The following is a 20,813-nucleotide window of genomic DNA, read 5'->3' on the forward strand; positions in this document are numbered from 1 at the left end:
TCCTCAGGGTTCACAGTCCAATGGAGAAGAAAGACCCCTAAACAGATCACTTCAAACCCATGTGGCATACGGCATGAAAAAGTCACGCCCTGGGGGGGCCACAGGGACGCGTAACCCAACCGAGGGTGCAGGGAGGTCAAGGAGACTCTCTGGAGCAGGCCACATCAGCACAAGGCTTTCGAGTAAAAGGGGGATAAACCAGGCTGGTTGGGGGCAGGGATTGGGAAGGAGAACCGAGATATCTGGAGCAGAGCCCAGCCTGATGTAAAAGCGTGGTGGCTTGAAGCTGCCTGCTTTGGGCAGGGGGCGCTGCTGGCCATGGGTGTGGTCTGACATTGTTGGCAGGTGGGGCTCGAGAAGTAGACCAAGTCCCGGGACTTGAGAGGCTCCAGCTTGAGCACGTGTGGACCTTGAAGGACTGCAGGCAGAGGACTGGAGGGGTCAGACTCGTGAACCCGCTTGTCAAGAACAACTATAACCACCTGAGTGCCTACTCCATGCCGGGTCGGGACTGGCCACTTGATGGGTATTACTCAGATTTTAAGGAGCTTTAAGTACCTTGCTTGAGGACACTCAGGGAAGCGGTCCTTGCTGGCATCTCCCTCTGGACACACGCGGAGGCGGAGGGTGGGGGAGGCTGAGAGGAGGACCCGGTGAATGACAGATCAGGCTTGGGTCATCCCTGGGCCCCTGCCTCGCGCAGGACAGAAGCCATGAGCGCAGTCGATTGCCGTCGGGGCCGTGGGGCTGCTCACCGCCTAGCTCCCGGAGGTGGGAGAGCGGCGGCCGGGCAGGGGGTCTACGAGGCCACCCCGGGCCCGAGGCATCCGGGCACCCGAGAGTCTGCAGGCTGGAGGGGTGGGGAGGCGCCGCGCCCGGGGCTGGACTGGAGAGAGAGGGGAGGCTCCTCCCCTGCCCCCGCCGCCGTCGGTCGGGACGAGGGGCCGGGCGCCGCGGGAACCGCAGCCTTTTCCGGGGGGCGGGCCCGGCGACGGCGGCGCCCCGGCTCCTGCCCCGACAGGTGTGCGCCGCGCGCAGGAATGCGGCCTGCCTGACTCACCAGCGCCTCCTTCCCACCTGCCGCCCGCCCCATAAAGCGGTCCCCTCCCCGCGGCCGCCGCCCGCCGCCCGCCCTCCCTGCCACCCGCCCTCCGGGCAGTCCCCGGACAGTCCCGGCTCGCCCGCGCGCTACAGCCGGAGCGGCCCAGCGGAGCCCAGCGCGGGGAGGGCGCGCGTCCGCGCCAAGGTAGGTCTGGCCTCCGACCGCGGCGGGCGCCGGGGGGAGGGCCTGGGCACAGGGCGGGGGTGGGGGTGGGGGAGCCGGGGATCGCCGGGCTGCACCCCTCCTGCGCCTCCAGTGCCCCTGGCGGCCTGAGCTGGGCATCCATTCTGGGACTTTGGAGGAGAGGAGGAGAAAGTGAGTGCCCACCCCGCCCCGGCCAGCAACTCAGGGGACCCTGTTGGGAGGGCTGGGTGGCTTTTTGTTTCCTCAGCTCTTCCCTTCCTAAAGGCTGGCAGGCCTTGGCCCCATCCTGCCCCTGCCGGTGCCTGGCCTGCCAGGGTGTGCCCAGAGGGCAGCTGGGGGCAGAGGGGCAGTGGAGCTGGAGGAGGCTCTTGCCTTCAGACCTCTGAGCTAGAGGAGGGAGCAAGGAGAGAGGCCTGGGAGTCCGGTGAATGTTTGAGAGAAGTGGGCAGAGGCTAGGCAGTGGCTGGCAGGCCTACTGAGCTGGGCCCCTCTGGGGTTTGCAAAAAAGGTAGAGGGAGCAGCCACCCGGGGGCAGAGATCGCCCTGTTCTCCTGGGCCGGGCCTGTTACGTGCGGAGCCATAGTCCTTGCGGAGTCTGGAGAGTCCCTGACTCTCCTCTTGGCCAACCACATGCCTTCACTCCTCCCAAAGTCGCTTCAGGACACCCTTTCTCCAGGAAGCTCTCTTGACCTCATTCCGCAGCCCCGGGGGCTGTGCCCACCACTGAACCTCCTCCTGTGCTTGCCCCCTTCCTCACCCACTCAGCCTCTGGGCGGCCCTCTGGCTGTGGTGCAGGGCCTTCCAATGACTTCTGATAGCAGGGCTTGGGCTCTTCCTCACCTCACCATGGCCTTGCCACGCTCTGAACCCAAGGATCTGACCGAGCTGGAAGTGAAGGCTGAGGGTCTCCATCCTGGGCGCTGAGAGAAGAGAGAGAGCTGGATGACAGCAGGGAAGGGGTGCCTGTCTCCTTGGCCCTGATTTCCGTGGGTGATAGAGCAGCCAAGGGGCCAGGAGATGGGAAAGCAGGAGGGGTGGGGGCTGTGGTGGGCAGGTGCATATGTGCTAAGCAGGGGTCCCGTGGGATGGGGTGAAGCGTGGGTTCTGGGAGAGCCCCCAGGACTGGGACGGTTCCTAAAAAGTCCCAGCAGTCTGGTGGGGTCCACGGTGTCCTGGAGGGTGCATGTCCTGAGTGCCTGGCCCAGCCTGTGGTCGCAACTTCCGATAAGCCCACAGTCTTAACCTTTATGTGAGATCTCGTTGTGTTTAACATCAACAGCTAGTTTTACAACTTTTTTAAATACAAGCTGAGTCAGACAAGACATTCTTGAGTGCATAACTAACCCCCTAATGCCATCTCATGGCCTCTGAGGATAACGTGGAGGTTAAATGGGGTCTGGACTACCCTGGTCCTGTCCGGGCTGCCTCACTACTGACTATGGAGGGAGTAAGCCTTGCAGCCTTCTGCCTCATATCCATTCCTCCTCTGGGAAATGGGGGTAATGCCATCACCCCCCACTGGGTTCCTGCACAGATTAAGTAGCAATCATGTCTGCGAAGCGCTGGGCACATGCCCGCTGTGTGCCCAGCCTGTGGGCACGGGAAGGTGAGTAAAAGCTGGGCTCAGCCCTTTAGTGCGTGTACCTGCGTGTGTAATGGTGCCCCAGGGAGGTCCAAGTCTGCAGCCTGTATTCTGCAGCATGTGGGTGTGGTACCTATGCCCCAAGGCTGCAGGAAAGTCATTTTCCCCAGGGAGCCTCCCCTTGGCTGGCTCAGGGCTCCCCTACCTCAGGCCCCTCCCCAGCTCCCTCCGCCTGTGGATGTGTTGGGACTGCCCTGCTCGTGGCCTCCTGGGAGCTGTGTGCGTTAGAGGGAGGGAGGCAGTGCCCGCCCTCGGGGGGGAAACTTGCAGGGGAGGCCTTAGCTCCCCACACCCTGGGGCTGCCCCTGCCCCCCAAGCCAAGGACTGGGGAAAGGTCCCAGGAGAAAGGGTCAGTGGGCATGTGGACACTGGCCCTGGAGAAAGAAGCCAGGGCCCTAAGGTCTGTCCTCAGCTCTGCTCAGCTCCTTCTCTTCCCGAGGCAACAGGCCACCTATCTTTTAAAAGGTCTCAGGGATGCCAGTGCCCGCCCCGAAGTTCACTGGTGAGCTGAGACAGTGTAATAGTGAGCCAGAGGCAGGCGGGCTTCCTGGGGAGGCTGGCACACTGTGTGTGTGTGTGTGTGTGTGTGTGTGTGTGTGTGTGTGTACAAGTGAGTGGGCAGGAGAGGCTTGTAATCTATTCCGGGTTAACTTCTGAAGGGGTGATATGCTCAGGGACCCCAACAACCCAACTCTGGAGCAGGCGGAGGTAGGAGCTGGGGCAGGGGACCCCACTTCTGATGGGCCCGCAGTCATTACAGAGCCTAGCTGAGTACCGCAAGCTCTCTCCTCCCCTCCGCAGGCCCCAGATACTGGGAGGGGCCCCTCTCCTCGTGGCCACACCGCCTTCATCAAAGGGCAAATAGGCTAAGACAGGGAGGGGGCAGGAAGGGAGGGCCAGGCCCTCAAGGGGTGGCATCCCCGTTGGGTGAGACCGCTTTCAGGCCCACTGGGATCTGAAAGCAAAGGCAGAGTAAACCCTGCCCTGCCCTCAACAAGATCAGCATAAGAGCCCGGGCACTAGGGCAAGCTCGGAGCCCAGAGTCCTCAATGACGAGAGGATGGGCCCTCCCCGGGCAGGGTGCAGGCCTGCAGGCCATCTGGTCACTCCAGGGATGGCAAGGAAGAGGACAGTGGAAGAGAAGAGTTGGGGGCCCTGGACCAGTGGCCTTTAACATCACTGAAGGTCTCAGGGCCTCGGTTTCCACGCCGGTGCAGTGAGGATTCTAGACCTCCGACGGGAGCCCAGTGAGCTGACGGCCGCGACCTGGGCTGCGGAAGCGTCACATGTCAGTTATTGTTGTTACGCAGGAGGAAGAGGATGGCAGGGCTGCGTCCCAGCCCATGGACCAGGCTGCTGCTGGCAGCCCTACTGAGTGTCAGCTTCCCCGGGGAAATGGGTGAGTCTGGCACACCTCTCCAGCAGCCTTCTGGGCACGGGCATCCCTTTCAAGGTTGTCTCCCCCGACACTCACTTGGCCACTCAACGAACAACCACGGCCCATTTCGAGGGCTGGGGAGCAGTGAGCCTGAGCCATGCGGCCCAGAACACGGAGGGAGGAAGACTTGCTCTAGAAGAGAGAGAAGATGCCCACTCAGAGAACTGAGGCACTTGTAGGGTGTTCTTTTTAGGAATCGGGAGGAGAGGGGGACTGGTGAGTCGTCACCTGCCCTCTCTGAGTGCCTGCGGTCTGGAACCAGCTCCTACCGATGAAATTTGGCCTGTCGGAGGAGGTTGTGTTGATAGCCTGAAATAGACCGTGGCGGGAATATGGGCAAATGCTGCAAGGCAGGGCTCCTGCCTCCCCAGAGCCCCTGTTAAACACTGACAGTGCACCTTTGCCCGGATCCCAGGAGGCCAGTCACTGTGTGCCCTGGGTGCACACAGTAGGTCCTCACTGTGATTTTTAACTGAACAGAACCCAAGGGAATGCCCATAACCTTGGAGAAAACTCTGCAGTTTTCCTTCATTCGTTTACGAACAATTTGCTGGTGTGCCAGGCTTGGGCTAGCCATGGGGGACACAGCGACAAACAAGACAGACACAGTCCCCTTTACCCTGGAGGAGCTGGAGAGGGACAGCCAGGCCGTCCCTGCCAGGTGTGAGATCTGGCTCTGCCCTAAAGTGGGCAGATCGGCTACCGGCTGGCCTCCATTTCCTCCTCTGTAAGATGAGAGACAGTCCCATCTCTCTTCATTGAGGATGCACGTGGGAAAGGGCTTGGTCACCGGTGAGGTTCATCTCAGCGGGTCTGCTCCCCTCTGCCCTCCAGCGAACCGCTGCAAGAAGGCCCAGGTGAAGAGCTGCACCGAGTGCATCCGCGTGGACAGGGACTGTGCCTACTGCACCGATGAGGTGAGCTGCTGTCACCCGCCTGCCCTCCTGAGCCCAGCACCGGCCCAGCCCCGTTCCCCAAAGTGCGCGCCCCACCCCGCTGGGCCCCACCCCTGGGCTCTGGCTGAGTCCACACTTGCCACACCCTCAGCCCAGCCCCAGGCCGGGGGCGGGTGTGGAACAGGCAAGGGTCAGGATAAATCCAGGGTTGGGACAGCCAGGGGATGGGCACTGCCCCCCGTGACCTCATCTCCTTTGACCAGATGTTCAAGGAGCGGCGCTGCAACACCCAGGCAGAGCTGCTGGCTGCGGGGTGCCGGCAGGAGAGCGTGGTGGTCATGGAGAGCAGCTTCGAGATCACAGAGGTGCCCAGAGCGGGGGCTCAAGGGAGGTGGGCCCTCCATGCTCGAGGCGGGCTGTTCACAGGGGTCCGCTGTGTCCGCTGCTTGGGCTGAGAGGCTCCCCATCAGGTCTCCGGAGTGGCCCTCCAGCCAGCTGTCCCCCTCCCCTGGACACAGGAGACCCAGATCGACACCACCCTGCAGCGCAGCCAGGTGTCGCCCCAGAGGCTACGGGTCCGGCTTCGGCCAGGCGGGGAGCAGCACTTTCAGCTGCTTGTGTTCGAGCCCAGCGAGAGCCCTGTGGACCTGTACATCCTCATGGACTTCTCTAACTCCATGTCTGACGATCTGGACAACCTCAAGCAGATGGGGGAGAAGCTGGGTATGGCTGGGCCAGTGTAGAGGACCGTGGGGCAGGGGAGAGAGAGGGCGGCCTCACCCAGCTGGCTGGGCACCTGCTCGGGAGGCCAGGGCTCAGGATAGCTGCTCCCACCCCACAAGGAAGGATAGGACATCTGAGCCCCCCGCCAGGAATTTCCTCCTTGCCCATTCTCGGGGCCGGGGGCCGCCGCTAGACCCCACTAGCCAGTCGGGACTTCACAGAAGGCGCAGGCTGGGGGGGGCAGCAGAGCCCTCTGGCCCTGACAAGGAGCACACCCATGGCCGTGAGGCTCAGGCTCACCCCAGCTCCGCAGCCAACTGGTCCAGGTCCCCCGCCGCCCCTTCCGGCTTGCTCCACGCTCGAGTCCGGGCCCCCCGAATCCCGTCTCCCCTATCTGTGAACAGGGACAAGGGCTACTGTGAACATGAACTGATGTTCACATGCAAGGTATTGACAGGGGGTCGTTCTCCCCTCTTCCTCCTTCCCGAGCCAGCCCCCCTCCCCCGCCCAGCCCCCTGCACTGATGTGGGGGTGTTGGGGCTCAGCTGCCCCCTCTTTTTCCTGTTGACATCCAGCTGAGGTCCTGAGGAAGCTCACCAACGACTACACTATTGGATTTGGCAAGTTTGTGGACAAAGTCAGCGTCCCTCAGACGGACATGAGGCCCGAGAAGTGAGTGACCGGATGGGCGGGGGTCCTGGCCACGGGGCCCACCTCCTCTCCACCAGGGCGCTTTCCAGTGTTCTGGCTGAAGCAGGCCAAACGGGCACTTCCAGAGAGGGTGGGCCCAGGGGCCTTCACCCCTGACTCTGTCTCTCTCTCCCTCCACCTCTGCCCAGGCTGAAGGAGCCATGGCCCAACAGTGACCCTCCCTTCTCCTTCAAGAACGTCATCAGCCTGACAGAAGACTTGGCCGAGTTCAGGAACAAACTGCTCAAAGAGCGGATCTCGGGCAACCTGGACGCTCCTGAAGGAGGTTTTGATGCCATCCTGCAGGCGGCCGTGTGCACGGTGAGTGCCAGGGAGAGAGCCGCCTGCCTAGACCAGGGTCATGTTCTTCTGCAAGGGCGTGAGCTGCCCACCGGCGTGCTCTGGTGCCAGGCGGAGACCCCCACGCGCGAAGACAAGCCCAGAGTCTCCGGCCGGCCCTCCATGACAAGCCAGGTGGAGATGTGCCGGGATCCAAGATCCCCCGGCCTGAGCAGCCATAGCCTGCTCTTGTACCAGCCAGCAAAGCAGACGTGAGTTCTGAGGTTCTGGAATCTTCCGTGCCCTGAAGCCAGCCTACCACCCATCTCCATGTGAATGCCAGTCTTCCAGGAGCCACAGTCTCCAACTGCACTGGGCAGCTGAAGAGGGCAGTTTTTATGTGCATATCAATTTTTTTTTTCATCTTGAAAATAAGACACCCATCTTATAAACAATTTGGGAAACAAAGGACAGAAATTGCCTACAGTTTCACCACTGTTGGCCAGCCCGCCGACCATGTGATATCTCACCGGCATATTTTGTTCCCTTTCCCTGATTTTATACAGCTGGAGTCGCTGTACTTATAATTCTGAAATTTGCTCTTTTTTTTTTTTTCTACTTCACGCTATCGTGAGCATTTCTGCTTGTAATACAGTTTTCCAAATCACCCCATATATTTTTCTAACAAACTGCCGTGCCCAGCTGTCATCTATTTCAGCCGGCCTTTTCATGTAATATTGCGTGTGTACATTTTCCGATGCAGTTGAAATTTTCTCGCCTGGTGGTTAGGAAGCTGGGAGAGCCGGCTGGATGAACCTGGCTCAGATCTTGCCTGGTGGCCGCTGTGTGCACAGACCCTGGCTGCATCTTTCTTGCTGTTTTCTGCTGCCCACCGCCGTCGCTCATGTGCTGTCTGTCACGTGATGATGGCATGCCGTGAATCCCGTGGTTTAGCTGAGCTCCTGTCGGGACCCACTTTCTCAGGCACGCATGATGTGGCAATGCATTATCTTCAATAGGCAGCCTGCTCGAAGGGCCTCCCTTCTTTGTCCTTCCCAGAGGGACATCGGCTGGCGCCCCGACAGCACCCACCTGCTGGTGTTCTCCACGGAGTCTGCTTTCCACTATGAGGCTGACGGTGCTAATGTGCTGGCCGGCATCATGAGCCGCAATGACGAGGCATGCCACCTGGATGCCTCGGGTACCTATACCCAGTACAGGACGCAGGACTACCCGTCAGTGCCCACCCTGGTGCGCCTGCTTGCCAAACACAACATTATCCCCATCTTCGCCGTCACCAACTACTCCTACAGCTATTACGAGGTGCGGGGCCGAGGCCTCACTGGGCAAGAGGGGGGGCGGGAGGGGGGTCCACAGAACTGCTCAAACATTCCCTCCCCTCCCTCCCCCCTTGTCCTCCTTCCTTCCCGAAACTTTTGCCCCTCCCAAAGGGCCAAATGCGTCCTGATGGAAATGGGAGGTCCCGTGCCCACCCGCCAACCCAACTCCCAAACAGGTAGGGGTGGGGAGGGCAGGCTCTAGAATACACCAGGCCTTGGTTTCCCCATCTGCAAGGTGAGGATAACCTCAAAGCTGTCGTCCAGATGCAATGAGCCAATACTTGCTGAGGGCTGAGCCCCGGGCTGGCGTTGTCTCCCACAGAGGCTGCGGACGTACTTCCCGGTCTCCTCGCTGGGGGTGCTCCAGGAGGACTCCTCCAACATCGTGGACCTGCTGCAGGAAGCCTTTCAAGTGAGGGGCAGTGTGGGCTCCAGTCTGAGTCCTTCTGGGGCAGGGCTGGAGAGGGGCAGAATGGGCAATGGATGTCCCAAGGAAAAGCTGAGGAACAGGACAGGCCAGGGAGGAGGGGTCTCTGCTGTTCCCTGAGGACGCCGAGGAGCCCGCCTTAGCCCGGCCCCAGGTTCCTGAGAGCTCTGACACCCAGAGCACCCTCTCTTCCACCTCAGTCCTCCATGCACGGTGGGTGGAGCTCGGCCAGGCCTTCCAGAGTGGGCGAACCCAGGGTCCCCCACCCAGACCATTGATTGCTTGCCCCTCCTTTAGCGCATTCGCTCCGACCTGGACATCCGGGCCCTGGAAAGCCCCCGGGGCCTGCGGACAGAGGTCACCTCCGAGATGTTCGAAAAGACGAATACTGGGTCCTTTCACATCCAGCGGGGGAAAGTGGTACGCCTCTGTGGGGCTTCGGGGCAGGGGAGGGTGGGGCACAGGGACCCGTCCTGGAGGGGGTGGTCTGCCTGAGCAGAGGTCAAGGGCGTAACGTACAGGAGCGCCTTGCTGGCTCGGTCGGTGGAGCGTGCGGGGTCATGAGTTTGAGCCCCACGTTGGGCATAAAGATTACTGAGTTAAAAAAAAAAAGTTTTTTAATAATAAAAGAAAAAGAGCGTGGCCTTCAGAATCAGACAGGCCTAGGTTCGAAGCCCCCTGAGTCAGCCACTCGGATGACTTTGGCACCTTCCTCAGCCCGTCCCCATCTGCGCAGTCAGGATTAGTCAGTACTGAGAGCTCAGAGCGTTGGTCAGATGAGTGAGCGGGCCATCTGTGCCTCTTGTCATCTTTGGTGCTGTTGTTGTCCCGACTGTGCCTAGAAGGAGCAGGTTTTTAGTCGTGAGGAGGGGCAGCAGGGAGCTGGGTACCAAGGATCCAGGCACATCCCTGAAACCTGAGGGCTAAGAATCATGGCACAGCCACTCCCTGCTTGTCCAGCCGCATCTCCTCTGGCTGACGGTGGGGTCTTTGCAGGGCACCTACCAGGTGCAGCTGCGGGCTCTGGAGGAGCTGGATGGGACCCACGTGTGCCAGCTGGGAGAAGAGGACCAGAAGGGCAACATCCATCTCAAGCCCTCCTTCTCGGATGGCCTCAGGATGGATGTGGGCATCATCTGTGATGTGTGCCCCTGTGAGCTGGTACGATGTGGCCCCACCAGGCGGGAGGGAAGCGCTGGCCGACTGCCGTGGGGCCCTGAGGAACAAAGCAGAGCCTCCGGTGGCCATAGCTGCCTTGCGGGGCGCCCTGAGGGGCAGAGGCAGCAGAAGCGTCTAGTGGCCCTGTTTCCCCAGTGGCGCTGTCACGCCTTGCCACAATCTCGTTCCAGCAAAAAGAAGTGCGTTCAGCTCACTGCAGCTACCACGGAGACTTCATGTGTGGACACTGTGTGTGCAACGAGGGCTGGTGAGTGTGTGGGAGCCAAGATGGCACCCGGGATGCCCTGGCCGCTGCAAGGCTCTGATGGGGGGGACACACCGTGCATGCCCGGATGAAGAAGGGGGGATGGTGGGGCAGGGGCAGGCCTGGTTGTGAAGTGGATTCAGTCCAAAGCCCTTCAAAATGCATAGATACAAAGGACGTCTTTGGGAAAAGATGCAAGAATCGGGACGGTGGTGGCCGGCAGGGCGTGGGGACTGGATGTTGGGGGACAGACACGAGGGGGACACTTTGTGCCTTTAGTATTCTGAACCATGGGCACGCATTACCTGATCAGAAACGAGCTCCTAAATAAGGGGTAGTGAGGGCTTTTAAGGCTTCAAGACACTGAACATGTCCATCGTGACTCGAGGAAGGGACACTGGGAGGGATTGAGACTGACATTTGAGTCTCAGCTGAGGCGCTGCTGTCTGTGCGACTCTTAGGGCGTCAGTTTCCTCATCTGTAAAATGGGGGGGGGGGGGTAAAAGCCCCAGCCCTCCCTCCTCCCGGGCTGTGGGGAAGTGACTGACTCCTTCCTTAGGAGCGGCAACACCTGCAACTGCCCCACCGGCTCGCTGAGTGACATAAAGCCCTGTCTTCGCGAGGGCGAGGACAAGCCGTGCTCTGGGCGTGGCGAGTGCCAGTGCAGCCACTGCGTGTGCTACGGTGAAGGCCGCTATGAGGGTCCGTTTTGCGAGTATGACAACTTCCAGTGCCCCCGTGCCTCTGGGTTCCTCTGCAATGGTGAGCTCAGCAGCCCCGGCGGGGGGTTCGGGACAGCAAGGGTGACCTGGGTGCCTGGGCCCTGGCCTGCCCCCGACTGGCTCTCCCATCCAGACCCAGGTGGGAGGGCCAGGCCAGGAGTCTGAATCCCCAAGTTTAGAGGCAGCCCCCCCTCCGGGCTCTCTGAGTGCCTCCCCCAAGGCTACTCTCAACCTGGACCTCTCTCCCCTCTACAAACTCGATGCCCAAGGCCCCTGCCAGTGCGTTATCCCACTCATGGTCAAGACCACTCCCCCGAGGTCCTGTAGCCCATGCCCACCTCCATTCTCCACTCTCCCATCTCATGAGGGTGAGTCCCATCCAGCTGAATCCTCAGTGGTTGGCGGTACACGGCATGGCGGTCTTTCCTGTCTCGGAAGACAGCACATTTGTAGCGGGCAGGGCCGGGAGTTACGTGTCCACCATGGCCCCCTGGGGCTTCCAAGCAGGGGCCACAGAACCCAGATAGGGGCCACAGATAGGGTTGAGCGGTTGAATGGAGAAGAATCAGTGAAAATCCAGGCACTAAATACTCTTTTTTCATATATATATATATTTTTTCATATACATATATATATATATATTTCTTATGAGACAGAGAGAGAAAGGGAGGAGCAGAGAGAGAAAGAGAGTCTCAATCAGGCCCCTCACCATCAGCGCAGAGCCCAATGCAGGGCTCAAACTCGCGAACTGTGAGATCATGACCTGAGCCGAAATCAAGAGTCAGACGCTTAACCGACTGAGCCGCCCAGGCGCCCCATAGGCACCAAATACTTATTAAGCCTCAACTGTATACTTGTCACTGGGGGTCAAGCCCCTGCTTTTCTACCTTTGCTCCCTTTTTGCTTTCGTCTGCCATTTCTCCTCTTCAGCTGTCCATCCCAAAGTGTGCTCAGAGACGTGAAAGAACCCTGTACATCTGGAGAAAGGCAGACATTTGGCACAGGCAGAGATGTAAGAGAGCTGCTGGAGAAGGAGGCAGGAACAGAATGCAGGGCTTTGGGGTCCAGTCCGGTCTAGTCCCAACTTTTTCTTAAAGGGCCAGAAAGTACATATTTTCAGTTCTGTGAGCCATTTGGCCTCCGTCACAACGACTGAGCTCTGCCACCGTAGCAGAAAGCAGCTATAGACCATATGTAAACAAATGAATGTGGTGTATTCCAATAAAACTTTAGCAAAAACAGGTAATGAGTTGGATTTGGCCTGCAGGCCATAATTAATCACGACCCTTATTCTGGTCTAAGGGTTTTAGACTTTATCCTTTGGCAAAAGAAAGGCGAGATTTTGATTTCTTTTTCTAGCTATTTGCATGTTGGCCTTGTATCCAGCCACTTTGCTAAAAGCACTTATGAAATCTAATAATTTATCTGGAGATTCTTTTTGACATTTTGTGACATGTTCCTAATACTTACAATAATGGCAGTTTTGTTTCTTACTTCCCAACACTTACATGTTTTCTCTCTTTTTCTTACCTTACTGCTTTGGCCAGAACTCATTAGAGGTTCTTACACCGGGGAGCCACATGATTGGATTTGTGTGTTAGGATAATGACTGTGGCTGCAGAGTGGAAAGTAGAAGGCAGAATGGAATGGGAAAGAGACAGAGGGAAAGAGAGTCCAAAAAGTGGAGGAAATGGCTCTTTCCCTGGCTGGGGAAATCCTAGTTCAGGCTCAGCAACCACAGGCCCTCCCTGGCAGATGTGGGCGGCCTGGGCGCAGGAGTGAATGTGGCTCTCCTCTCCCGTCCTTCTCCCTCTCTGCAGACCGGGGGCGCTGTTCCATGGGCCAGTGTGTGTGTGAGCCTGGCTGGACAGGCTTGAGCTGTGACTGCCCTCTCAGCAATGCCACCTGCATTGACAGCAACGGGGTAGGCCTGGGCACGAGGAAGGCAGTGCCGGGTGGTAGAAGGGACCCTAGCCAGGACCACCCACCCTTTCAGGCAGGGCTGGGGTTACTGGTGGCTCACTGGTGCCTCCTCCTGCCCTAGGGCATCTGTAATGGCCGTGGCTACTGCGAGTGTGGCCGCTGCCACTGCAACCAGCAGTCACTCTACACGGACACCATCTGTGAGATCAACTACTCGGCGGTGAGGCCAAGATCACTGGGCTGTGGGCGTGGGAACCCCAGGCCCAGGGCAGAGCGGACAGCCACCCAACACAGTCCTGGTTTCCCTCCTCTCCCACCCAGATCCGCCTGGGCCTCTGTGAGGACCTGCGCTCCTGTGTCCAGTGCCAAGCCTGGGGCACCGGGGAGAAGAAGGGGCGCATGTGTGAGGGGTGCAACTTCAAGATCAAGATGGTGGACGAGCTTAAGAAAGGTGTGAGGCACCCCGCTGAGGACAGGGGGTGCTAAGAACCTAGGCAGAGGGCCTCTGATGGGGAAGGGGGTGTCACTGCAGCAGGACTATAGAGCTGGGCAGAGGGCTGATACTCCAGGTTGAGGTCATGCAGGCCGGAGAGAGGGGTTCTAGACCTGGGAGAGGTCCCAGAACCCAGACAGGGCACACAGACCCGGGCACGGGCACACGGTCTGGCCAGGACACAGAGACCCAGGCAGGAGGCACAGCTGAGTTGGGACCAAAGAGTCTGGGGAGGGGGTACCTGGCTTGGCCAGGGGGCAGATAGCTGGGCAGGGATATGAACACATTAGGGGCACATAATGGGGCCATGAGGGCACACAGCCTTCTCTCCTTTAGGTCAGATAAATGTCCTAGGAGCCAAGTTCCTGAGTGCACCCGGGATGGGGTGCACAGAGGTACAGCCTTTGATGCTCCTGGGCAGGGACAGGGCAGCTTCCCACCTCACCCTGGCCCTGTGCCAGGGTACTTGTGTCCTCCCCCAGGGAGGCGCCTGTGGGCCCCAGAGGAGGGGACACCTCCCAGGCGCAGGGTGCCCTGCTGACCATGTGTGGGTGCAGGAGGCGAGGTGCTGGAGCACTGCTCCTTCCGGGATGAGGACGATGACTGCACATACAGCTACACAGTGGAGGGTGACGGCACCCCTGGGCCCAACAGCACTGTCCTGGTGCACAGGAAGAAGGGTGAGCCGACGGACGGGGCAGATGGGCAGCCTGGCAGACCCTGGTGGAAAAATGGGCATCGCCTCACTCCTTTTATCCCTCCCCTTCCTCCGTAGACTGCCCGCCCGGCTCCTTCTGGTGGCTCATCCCTCTGCTCATCTTCCTCCTGCTGCTGCTGGCACTGCTGCTGTTGCTCTGCTGGAAATACTGTGCCTGCTGCAAGGTGGGAGCTTCCCCAGGTCCCCACCCACCCCAGGTCCTCACCCCCCCAGGGCCCCACCCCCCCCAGGGCCCCAATTCCCACCAGGCCCCACTTCCTCTCAGGTCCTCACCTCCGCCAGGTCCCCACCCCTTCCAGGTCCTCACCCCCACCGATCCCCATCCTCCCCCAGGTCCCCACCCTCCCCAGGTCCTCACCCCCCCCCGGGTCCCCACCCCCACCAGGTCCCCCCCTCCTACCAGGTCCCCACCTCCTACCAGGTCCCCAGCCCCCACCAGGTCCCCGCCTCCTACCAGGATCCCCAGCCCCCTCAGGGTCCCCAACTCCCACCAGGGGCCCATCTCCCACCAGGTCCCCAAATCTCACCAGGGTCCCCACACCCCCACCAAGGTCCTCATACGCGGAGAGGCCAGGTGAAGCCATGTCTTCTGTCCAGCTCTAGTGCCCTTCCTACCCCAGCCCTTCGCCTCTGCCAATCATCAGTGGCCTATACCTGAGACCACCTGCCCTCAGGTCAGGCACATGCAAAGGGCCATGGGAGCCAACAGAGAGAAGAAAGACCTTGCCCACCAGGAGCTGGTAGTCTCACTGGGAAAGAAAGATGAGAGGCAGGAAATCATGGGGGATGGTCTGGCATGGAATGCTGAATTGTCGTGGCAGAAGAGAAACTGCGTAGTAATGCCAGTGTTAGGGGCTATTATTAGTGTGTGTTACAGAGAAAAAGAGGTCTGTGGTCAAATACATTTGAGAAACAGGCTTCTCTGAGGGACTTCTCAGAGCCTTTGATGTAGTTGTATGCATAGTGAAACTGTAAGAAGGGCACAGGGAATGAAGTCAGTGCTTCTCAAATGGGTTTGATCACAGAACCATTACTTTACAGAACATCTGGCAGGACCAGGGTCCCATGGTACAAACTTTGGGAACCCTCTGCCCCCACCAACCTCTGTACTCACCATATGTGGTCCACACCTAGATCCCTTCAACTTCCTTGATACCTTGGTGTCTGGGGAAGGCAGTGTTGCCGCTCTGGACCATTGGCGTGGGGGGGAAGGGGGGAAGGGGGCGGGTGGCAGGTGGCCGGAGGGGCTTACCTGGGCTGGGGCAGTTGTCCCAGCCCTCATCCCCGCCCACCTTATCTCCTAGGCTTGCCTGGCACTTCTCCCTTGTTGCAACCGAGGTACGGGCCCAGCATGTGCGGGGTGGCAACGGCTCTGACCGCTCATTCCCCTAGATGGGGTGGAGGAGAAGCAGGGGTGTGTGTGGAACGGAAGCAGGAGGCCTAGGGTCCCACCCTGAGGGGGTGTGGCTGGGAGGGCCCGGGGTGGGGCCCCATGCTGAGGACCCTGTCACGCAGGGCACATGGTGGGCTTCAAGGAAGACCACTACATGTTGCGGGAGAACCTGATGGCCTCAGACCACCTGGACACGCCCATGCTACGCAGTGGGAACCTCAAGGGACGTGACATGGTCCGATGGAAGATCACCAACAACGTGCAGCGGCCTGGCTTTGCCACCCATGCCTCCAGCACCAACCCCATGGAGCTGGGTGAGGACTGGGGCTTGGCACGGTGGCTCCTGGGAGCGCCCATGGGGCCTGGGGCACATGCACCGCTGGTCCTGGGTTCAAATCACACCATTCCTGTTTTCTCTGGGCGTTGGGGGCAGGCACAGGCTTGGCCACCTTCGGCCCTTCCTGATGGTGCTACAGGCCTCAGGGTCTCGGCCAGCAAGTTGCCCCCGCCCCTGCCACCATCCGAGCATGGGTCTTGGGGGGGGGCTTCTAGAGTGCCTGGTGTGCCGGAGGCTGATGACCCCCATCCCTGCCTGCCCTAGTGCCCTATGGGCTGTCCCTGCGCCTCGCCCGCCTTTGCACTGAGAACCTGTTGAAACCTGACACTCGAGAGTGTGACCAGCTGCGCCAGGAGGTGGAGGAGAATGTAAGGGCCAAAGAAGCTGACCCTGGGGCCCCTGGCATCCCTGGGCATGGGTGTGATCCAGGTAGGGGGAGAGCAAGGAGAAAGCAGCTGCGGAACGTGGATTTTTCCTAGTAGGAAAGAGGGGCTTCCTTGGACATGTGCCTGGTGTGGGGTTGTCCTGTGAATGTTTCCGGAAGGGGACAAGGCAATGCACATGGCCATGTGCATGTCCCAGCCAACCATATCCTCTGGGTCTGGGTGGCTCTGGGTAGAGAGGCTTACCCAGGGTGCCAGCCTCACGCCTTTCCTTGCCTGGCAGCTGAATGAGGTGTACAGACAGATCACAGGTGCACACAAGCTCCAGCAGACTAAATTCCGGTGGGTCCTGGGTGCTCGGAGGCGGGGGCGGGAGCTGCCCCCACTACCCACTCTAGGGCCCCCCCCCACAAGCAGGTCCGTGCTTCTATCCCAGAGACTGTGTGGCTCATGCTCCCTTCTTTGTCCCCCCACAGGCAGCAGCCCAACGCCGGGAAAAAGTGAGTTGAAGGGACACGGGTGGGGCAGCCCTAGGTCAAGTATCTTGCCCAAGATTACCTAGTTACTAAGAGACAGAGCCAGGATTTGAACCCAGGCAGTTTGACCTCAGCACCCTTACCCTTAGCGTCTTTTTTGTACGGCATCTATTGCTGGAATCCCACCTGAAGAGGTGTGGCTGGGAGGGTTTAGGGAGGGGCCCCATTTCATAGATGAGGTGGGCAGGGTAGCCCCATTTCATGCATGAGGACCCCGAGGCTCCAGGAGGCACAGTGGCTTGGCTGAGACTCAAGGTGAGGTGGGGGGGGGGGCAGCGTGCCAGATGCTCTGTGAAGTGATGGTTCTGTGATCAAATCCATTTGAGAAGCACTGACTTCGTTCCCCACGCCCTTCTTACGGTTTCACTATGCATACAACTACCTCAAAGGCTCTGAGAAGGCCCGCAGAGAAGAAGTCTATTTCGCAAATGGAGTTGATCACAGATCTCTTTTTCTCTATAACACACACGAACAGCCTGTAACACTGGGGCTACTTCATGGTGGCACTTTTTGCTGCCAGGCGTCTTGTCCCTTAATGGGGAGAGGACAGGCAGGAGGGTGGGGGCTGGGGGGACAAGTGCCAGCATCCGTGGCCAGCCTGACACGTCCCCACCTACCCACCCCCCACCCCAGGCAGGACCACACCATTGTGGATACGGTGTTGATGGCGCCTCGCGCGGCCAAGCAGGCCCTGCTGAAGCTGACGGAGAAGCAGGTGGAACAGGGGGCCTTCCATGAGCTCAAGGTGGCCCCCGGCTACTACACCCTCACTGCAGACCAAGGTAGGTGGGCAGGCTCCCTGCGCCACTTCCTGATGCCCCCCACCCCTGGGCAGCCGCCTGAGCCACATGTGCCTGCCCCTCCAACTCCCACCCAGATGCCCGGGGGATGGTGGAGTTCCAGGAGGGCGTGGAGCTGGTGGACGTGCGGGTGCCCCTCTTCATCCGGCCTGAGGACGATGATGAGAAGCAGCTGCTGGTGGAAGCCATCGATGTGCCCATGGGCACTGCCACCCTCGGTCGCCGCCTGGTAAACATCACCATCATCAAGGAGCAAGGTGGGTCAGGGCGGCGGGAGCAGGGGGGCATAAAGGGGGCTCCTCCTAACATCTGAGGGCAGATGGGACCTGGCCGTGTGGCCTAGGCAAGTCACTTAACCTCTCTGAGCCTTGGTTTCTCCATCTGTAAAATGGGCGTCTGGCTCTCAAGAGGGGTATGTGGCTATGCATCGTTGCACAGTGCCTGGTGGTAAGCGCTCAATGTGGGAGCTTCTGCTGTAATTATAGGGTGCCGTGTCCTCCTGAAATTGTCCCCCATCCCTCCCCTTCTTGCCCCTGTGGCCTTTGAACGTAGGAGATTGAATGGACCTCCCCGGGATGCCAGGACATCAGAGCAGGAAGGGCATTGGGAGTTCATTTCACCCGAGCCTATTTAGAGGGGAAGCGAGGCATCGCACCACTGACACCCAAGTCGCCTTCCCTCCTGGGGACCCCCGAGTTGTTGATAAGCATCCTTTCTGCATCCAGAGGGTCTGCTGTGGTCCCCAAGCTCTCCTCCCCACCTGCCCCTGCACCACAGGCCTTTGTCCTGCTCTGTCCCAGCCCAGTCTCACCCCCATCTCTGGTTCTGGCCCTACCTGGCCTCCTTTCTCTGCCCTGACACTTCCAGGATGTCAGCTGGACACTGTGCCGGCCCCTCCACCTTTTCTGGAAGAATTTTCCATCCCCTCCCTCGAGTGGGGTGAGGAACGACAGGCAGACTCCTGGAGGCTGGGGTGGGCCCAGAAAGAGGGTGCGTATTGCGAAAAGACTGAGGGCAGGCCGCCCTGACTGGTGCCTGGGTCCTTGCAGCCAGCGGGATAGTGTCATTTGAGAAGCCTGAGTACTCGGTCAGCGGCGGAGAGCAAGTGGCCCGCATTCCCGTCGTCCGGCGCATCCTGGACAACGGCAAGTCCCAAGTCTCCTACCGCACACAGGATAACACCGCACAGGGCAACCGGGTAAGGCTCTGCCATGAGGTCAAAGGCATTTCCCAGGGGCCCAGCGAGAGCTCACGGCAGCTGCCAGAGTCGCTGGGATGCTGGTGGCGCCCCCGGCCAGCCTCCCAAGGACATGTCTGCCTGCCCCTGCCACTCATAATAGATGTGTCTCACCAAAAGCGCCCTAGGTGAGGCCTCGTCACTACCAGGGACATGTCCGGATCACTCATATCTCCCTTCCAACAACCCAGTATCTACCAGGGCAGCCAAACCCTACGTAGTGAGATGGATTCCGTCTGCCCACGTCCAGGGGCTTTGGGCTTCTTGAGGTGGGAGCATAGGCCTCATGTCCCTGGGCAGACTCTCGAGAAAGGCTGTCACAGTTTGCCCCCCTGCCACGCCTGTGAGCCCACATCCCCTTCATCACTGGACCCCAGTCTCAGGGAAGAGCCACGTCCAGGTGTTGGGTGTGCTTCTGGATTTATCAACATTTACAAACTAAAAATATTCATATCAGCAATTCAGCCGGAGTCATACGATCTAGTCTCACTGGGCCCACAGGCCAGTTCGGCGAATGCCGGCAGCCTGGCCACGGCGTGTTCTTCCCTTCCTTTTATTGGAAGGAACAGTTCTCATTACTGCTCCGGGGCCCCCGATAAAAGTTCCAAAGACGAATCTGTATGTCCATAAATCTCACTGAACACACCGTATTATATAAGGGATTCCAGCTACCCTGTTATGCTTTTATAAAGGCATTTTGGTGTTTAAGTATTTTTTAAAACATTTTTATTATTTCCCAACTTTTTATTTTGAAAAACTTCAAGCCTATAGGAAAATGAAAAGACTAATGCCATTAATACCCATTTACCCTTAAATAATTTTTTCAATGTTTATTTATTTTTGAGAGAGAGAGAGAGAGAGACAGACAGACAGAGTGCGAGCAGGGGAGGGGGAGAGAGAGAGGGAGACACAGAATCTGAAGCAGGCTCCAGGCTCTGAGCTGTCAGCACAGAGCCCGATGCGGGGCTCGAACTCCCAAACTGTGAGATGATGACCTGAGCTGAAGTCAGAGGCTTAACCGACTGAGCCACCCAGGTGCCCCAGCACCCATTTACCCTTTACATAGAGTCACCAATTAATAATAGTTTTCTTGTTCTCCTTCTATATAGATATAAGAATAGATGCATCTATCTAAAGATATATATGCGTATCTGTATCTCTTTTCTAGAACTGTAGAAAGACAGGGGGAGAGAGAGTCGTGTTTCATTTCATTGTGTTTGCTCAACAAAGTAAGTTATAGACATCACATAGACCCTAAAGCTTCTGGCGGCACCTGCTGAGAACAAGGTTATTCTACACAGCTACAACATCATTACCAACCTTAAGAAACCTCACATTATAGGGGCACCTGGGTGGCTCAGTCGATTAATTAAGCATCCAACTCTTGATTTCGGTTCAGGTCGTGATCTCACGGTTCATAAGTTCAAGCTTCGTATCAGGCTTCACACTGACAGCACACAGCCTATTTGGGATTCTCTCTCTCCCTGTCTCTCTGCCTCTCCCCTATATGGGTGAATCTCTCTCTCTCTCTCTCCCCCTCTCTGTCTCGAAATAAATTCTAAAAAGCATTACCTAATAATTGGTTCATATTCAGATCTCCCCATGTTCACATGCCCCAATAATGCCCTTTATAGCGGTTTTGGGGTTTTTTGTTTTGTTTTGTTTTTTTGTTTTTGCTCCAGTCCAAGAACCAATCCCGGATCTGGCATTGCATTTTGTTGTGTGCCCTAGGTGTCCTTTTATCTAGGACAACTCCCTGGCTTTGCCTTTTGTGACTTCGACTTTTGGAAGAGTCCCCCCCCCAGCTCAGTCTCAGTCATCTAGGGGGTAACTCCTGCTTTTCTTACACTGACTGCAGTGTCTCTTTCTGGGTTTCTAAGCTGTTGAATTTGCCCCCTGCTGGGCCTGAACTTGAAATGTTAGCGTGCATCGCCACCTAGTGGTCTCATGTGAGCACGATACATGTATGTTGACACGGACATACTTCCCCGGGTTGCTGGGGAGAGCCCTGGGGCCCTGAAGGAAGAAAACTGGAGCTGATGGGGGCACCCTCCCTAGGAGGCAGGGCCTGGGGCCTGGTCGGATCCCAGACTTCAGAGCCGCAGTGTGGGGCAGGTTCTTCCCTCCCTGGCTGGGGTCTGCTTGTGTGAGACTCTCCTGGATCTGC

At 58.7% G+C, this 20,813-nt stretch overlaps 1 protein-coding gene across 3 annotated transcripts in view; it reads left to right on the forward strand.

Annotated features, from left to right (window-relative positions):
- The first annotated feature begins 1,188 nt into the window (after window positions 1-1,188).
- Window positions 1,189-20,813, forward strand: part of ITGB4 (integrin subunit beta 4) — a 29,470-nt gene continuing 9,845 nt past the window's right edge. For all 3 annotated transcript variants that reach the window (XM_042966360.1, XM_042966358.1, XM_042966359.1), the window contains exons 1-26: window positions 1,189-1,246; window positions 4,199-4,287; window positions 5,161-5,243; window positions 5,486-5,587; window positions 5,741-5,945; window positions 6,521-6,617; window positions 6,785-6,956; window positions 7,974-8,237; window positions 8,577-8,666; window positions 8,979-9,101; window positions 9,678-9,842; window positions 10,031-10,107; window positions 10,664-10,866; window positions 12,647-12,750; window positions 12,871-12,969; window positions 13,071-13,200; window positions 13,800-13,922; window positions 14,018-14,124; window positions 15,265-15,298; window positions 15,476-15,667; window positions 15,955-16,058; window positions 16,357-16,415; window positions 16,550-16,573; window positions 17,243-17,391; window positions 17,487-17,666; window positions 18,459-18,607. In XM_042966360.1, coding sequence (XP_042822294.1) covers window positions 4,209-4,287; window positions 5,161-5,243; window positions 5,486-5,587; window positions 5,741-5,945; window positions 6,521-6,617; window positions 6,785-6,956; window positions 7,974-8,237; window positions 8,577-8,666; window positions 8,979-9,101; window positions 9,678-9,842; window positions 10,031-10,107; window positions 10,664-10,866; window positions 12,647-12,750; window positions 12,871-12,969; window positions 13,071-13,200; window positions 13,800-13,922; window positions 14,018-14,124; window positions 15,265-15,298; window positions 15,476-15,667; window positions 15,955-16,058; window positions 16,357-16,415; window positions 16,550-16,573; window positions 17,243-17,391; window positions 17,487-17,666; window positions 18,459-18,607 — 3,114 coding nt within the window. In that variant the 5' untranslated portion in view covers window positions 1,189-1,246; window positions 4,199-4,208. The remainder of the gene's footprint in view (window positions 1,247-4,198; window positions 4,288-5,160; window positions 5,244-5,485; window positions 5,588-5,740; window positions 5,946-6,520; window positions 6,618-6,784; window positions 6,957-7,973; window positions 8,238-8,576; window positions 8,667-8,978; window positions 9,102-9,677; window positions 9,843-10,030; window positions 10,108-10,663; window positions 10,867-12,646; window positions 12,751-12,870; window positions 12,970-13,070; window positions 13,201-13,799; window positions 13,923-14,017; window positions 14,125-15,264; window positions 15,299-15,475; window positions 15,668-15,954; window positions 16,059-16,356; window positions 16,416-16,549; window positions 16,574-17,242; window positions 17,392-17,486; window positions 17,667-18,458; window positions 18,608-20,813) is intronic.

Source organism: Panthera tigris, chromosome E1 (assembly GCF_018350195.1).
Source record: "Panthera tigris isolate Pti1 chromosome E1, P.tigris_Pti1_mat1.1, whole genome shotgun sequence".
Taxonomy (NCBI): Eukaryota; Metazoa; Chordata; class Mammalia; order Carnivora; family Felidae; genus Panthera; species Panthera tigris.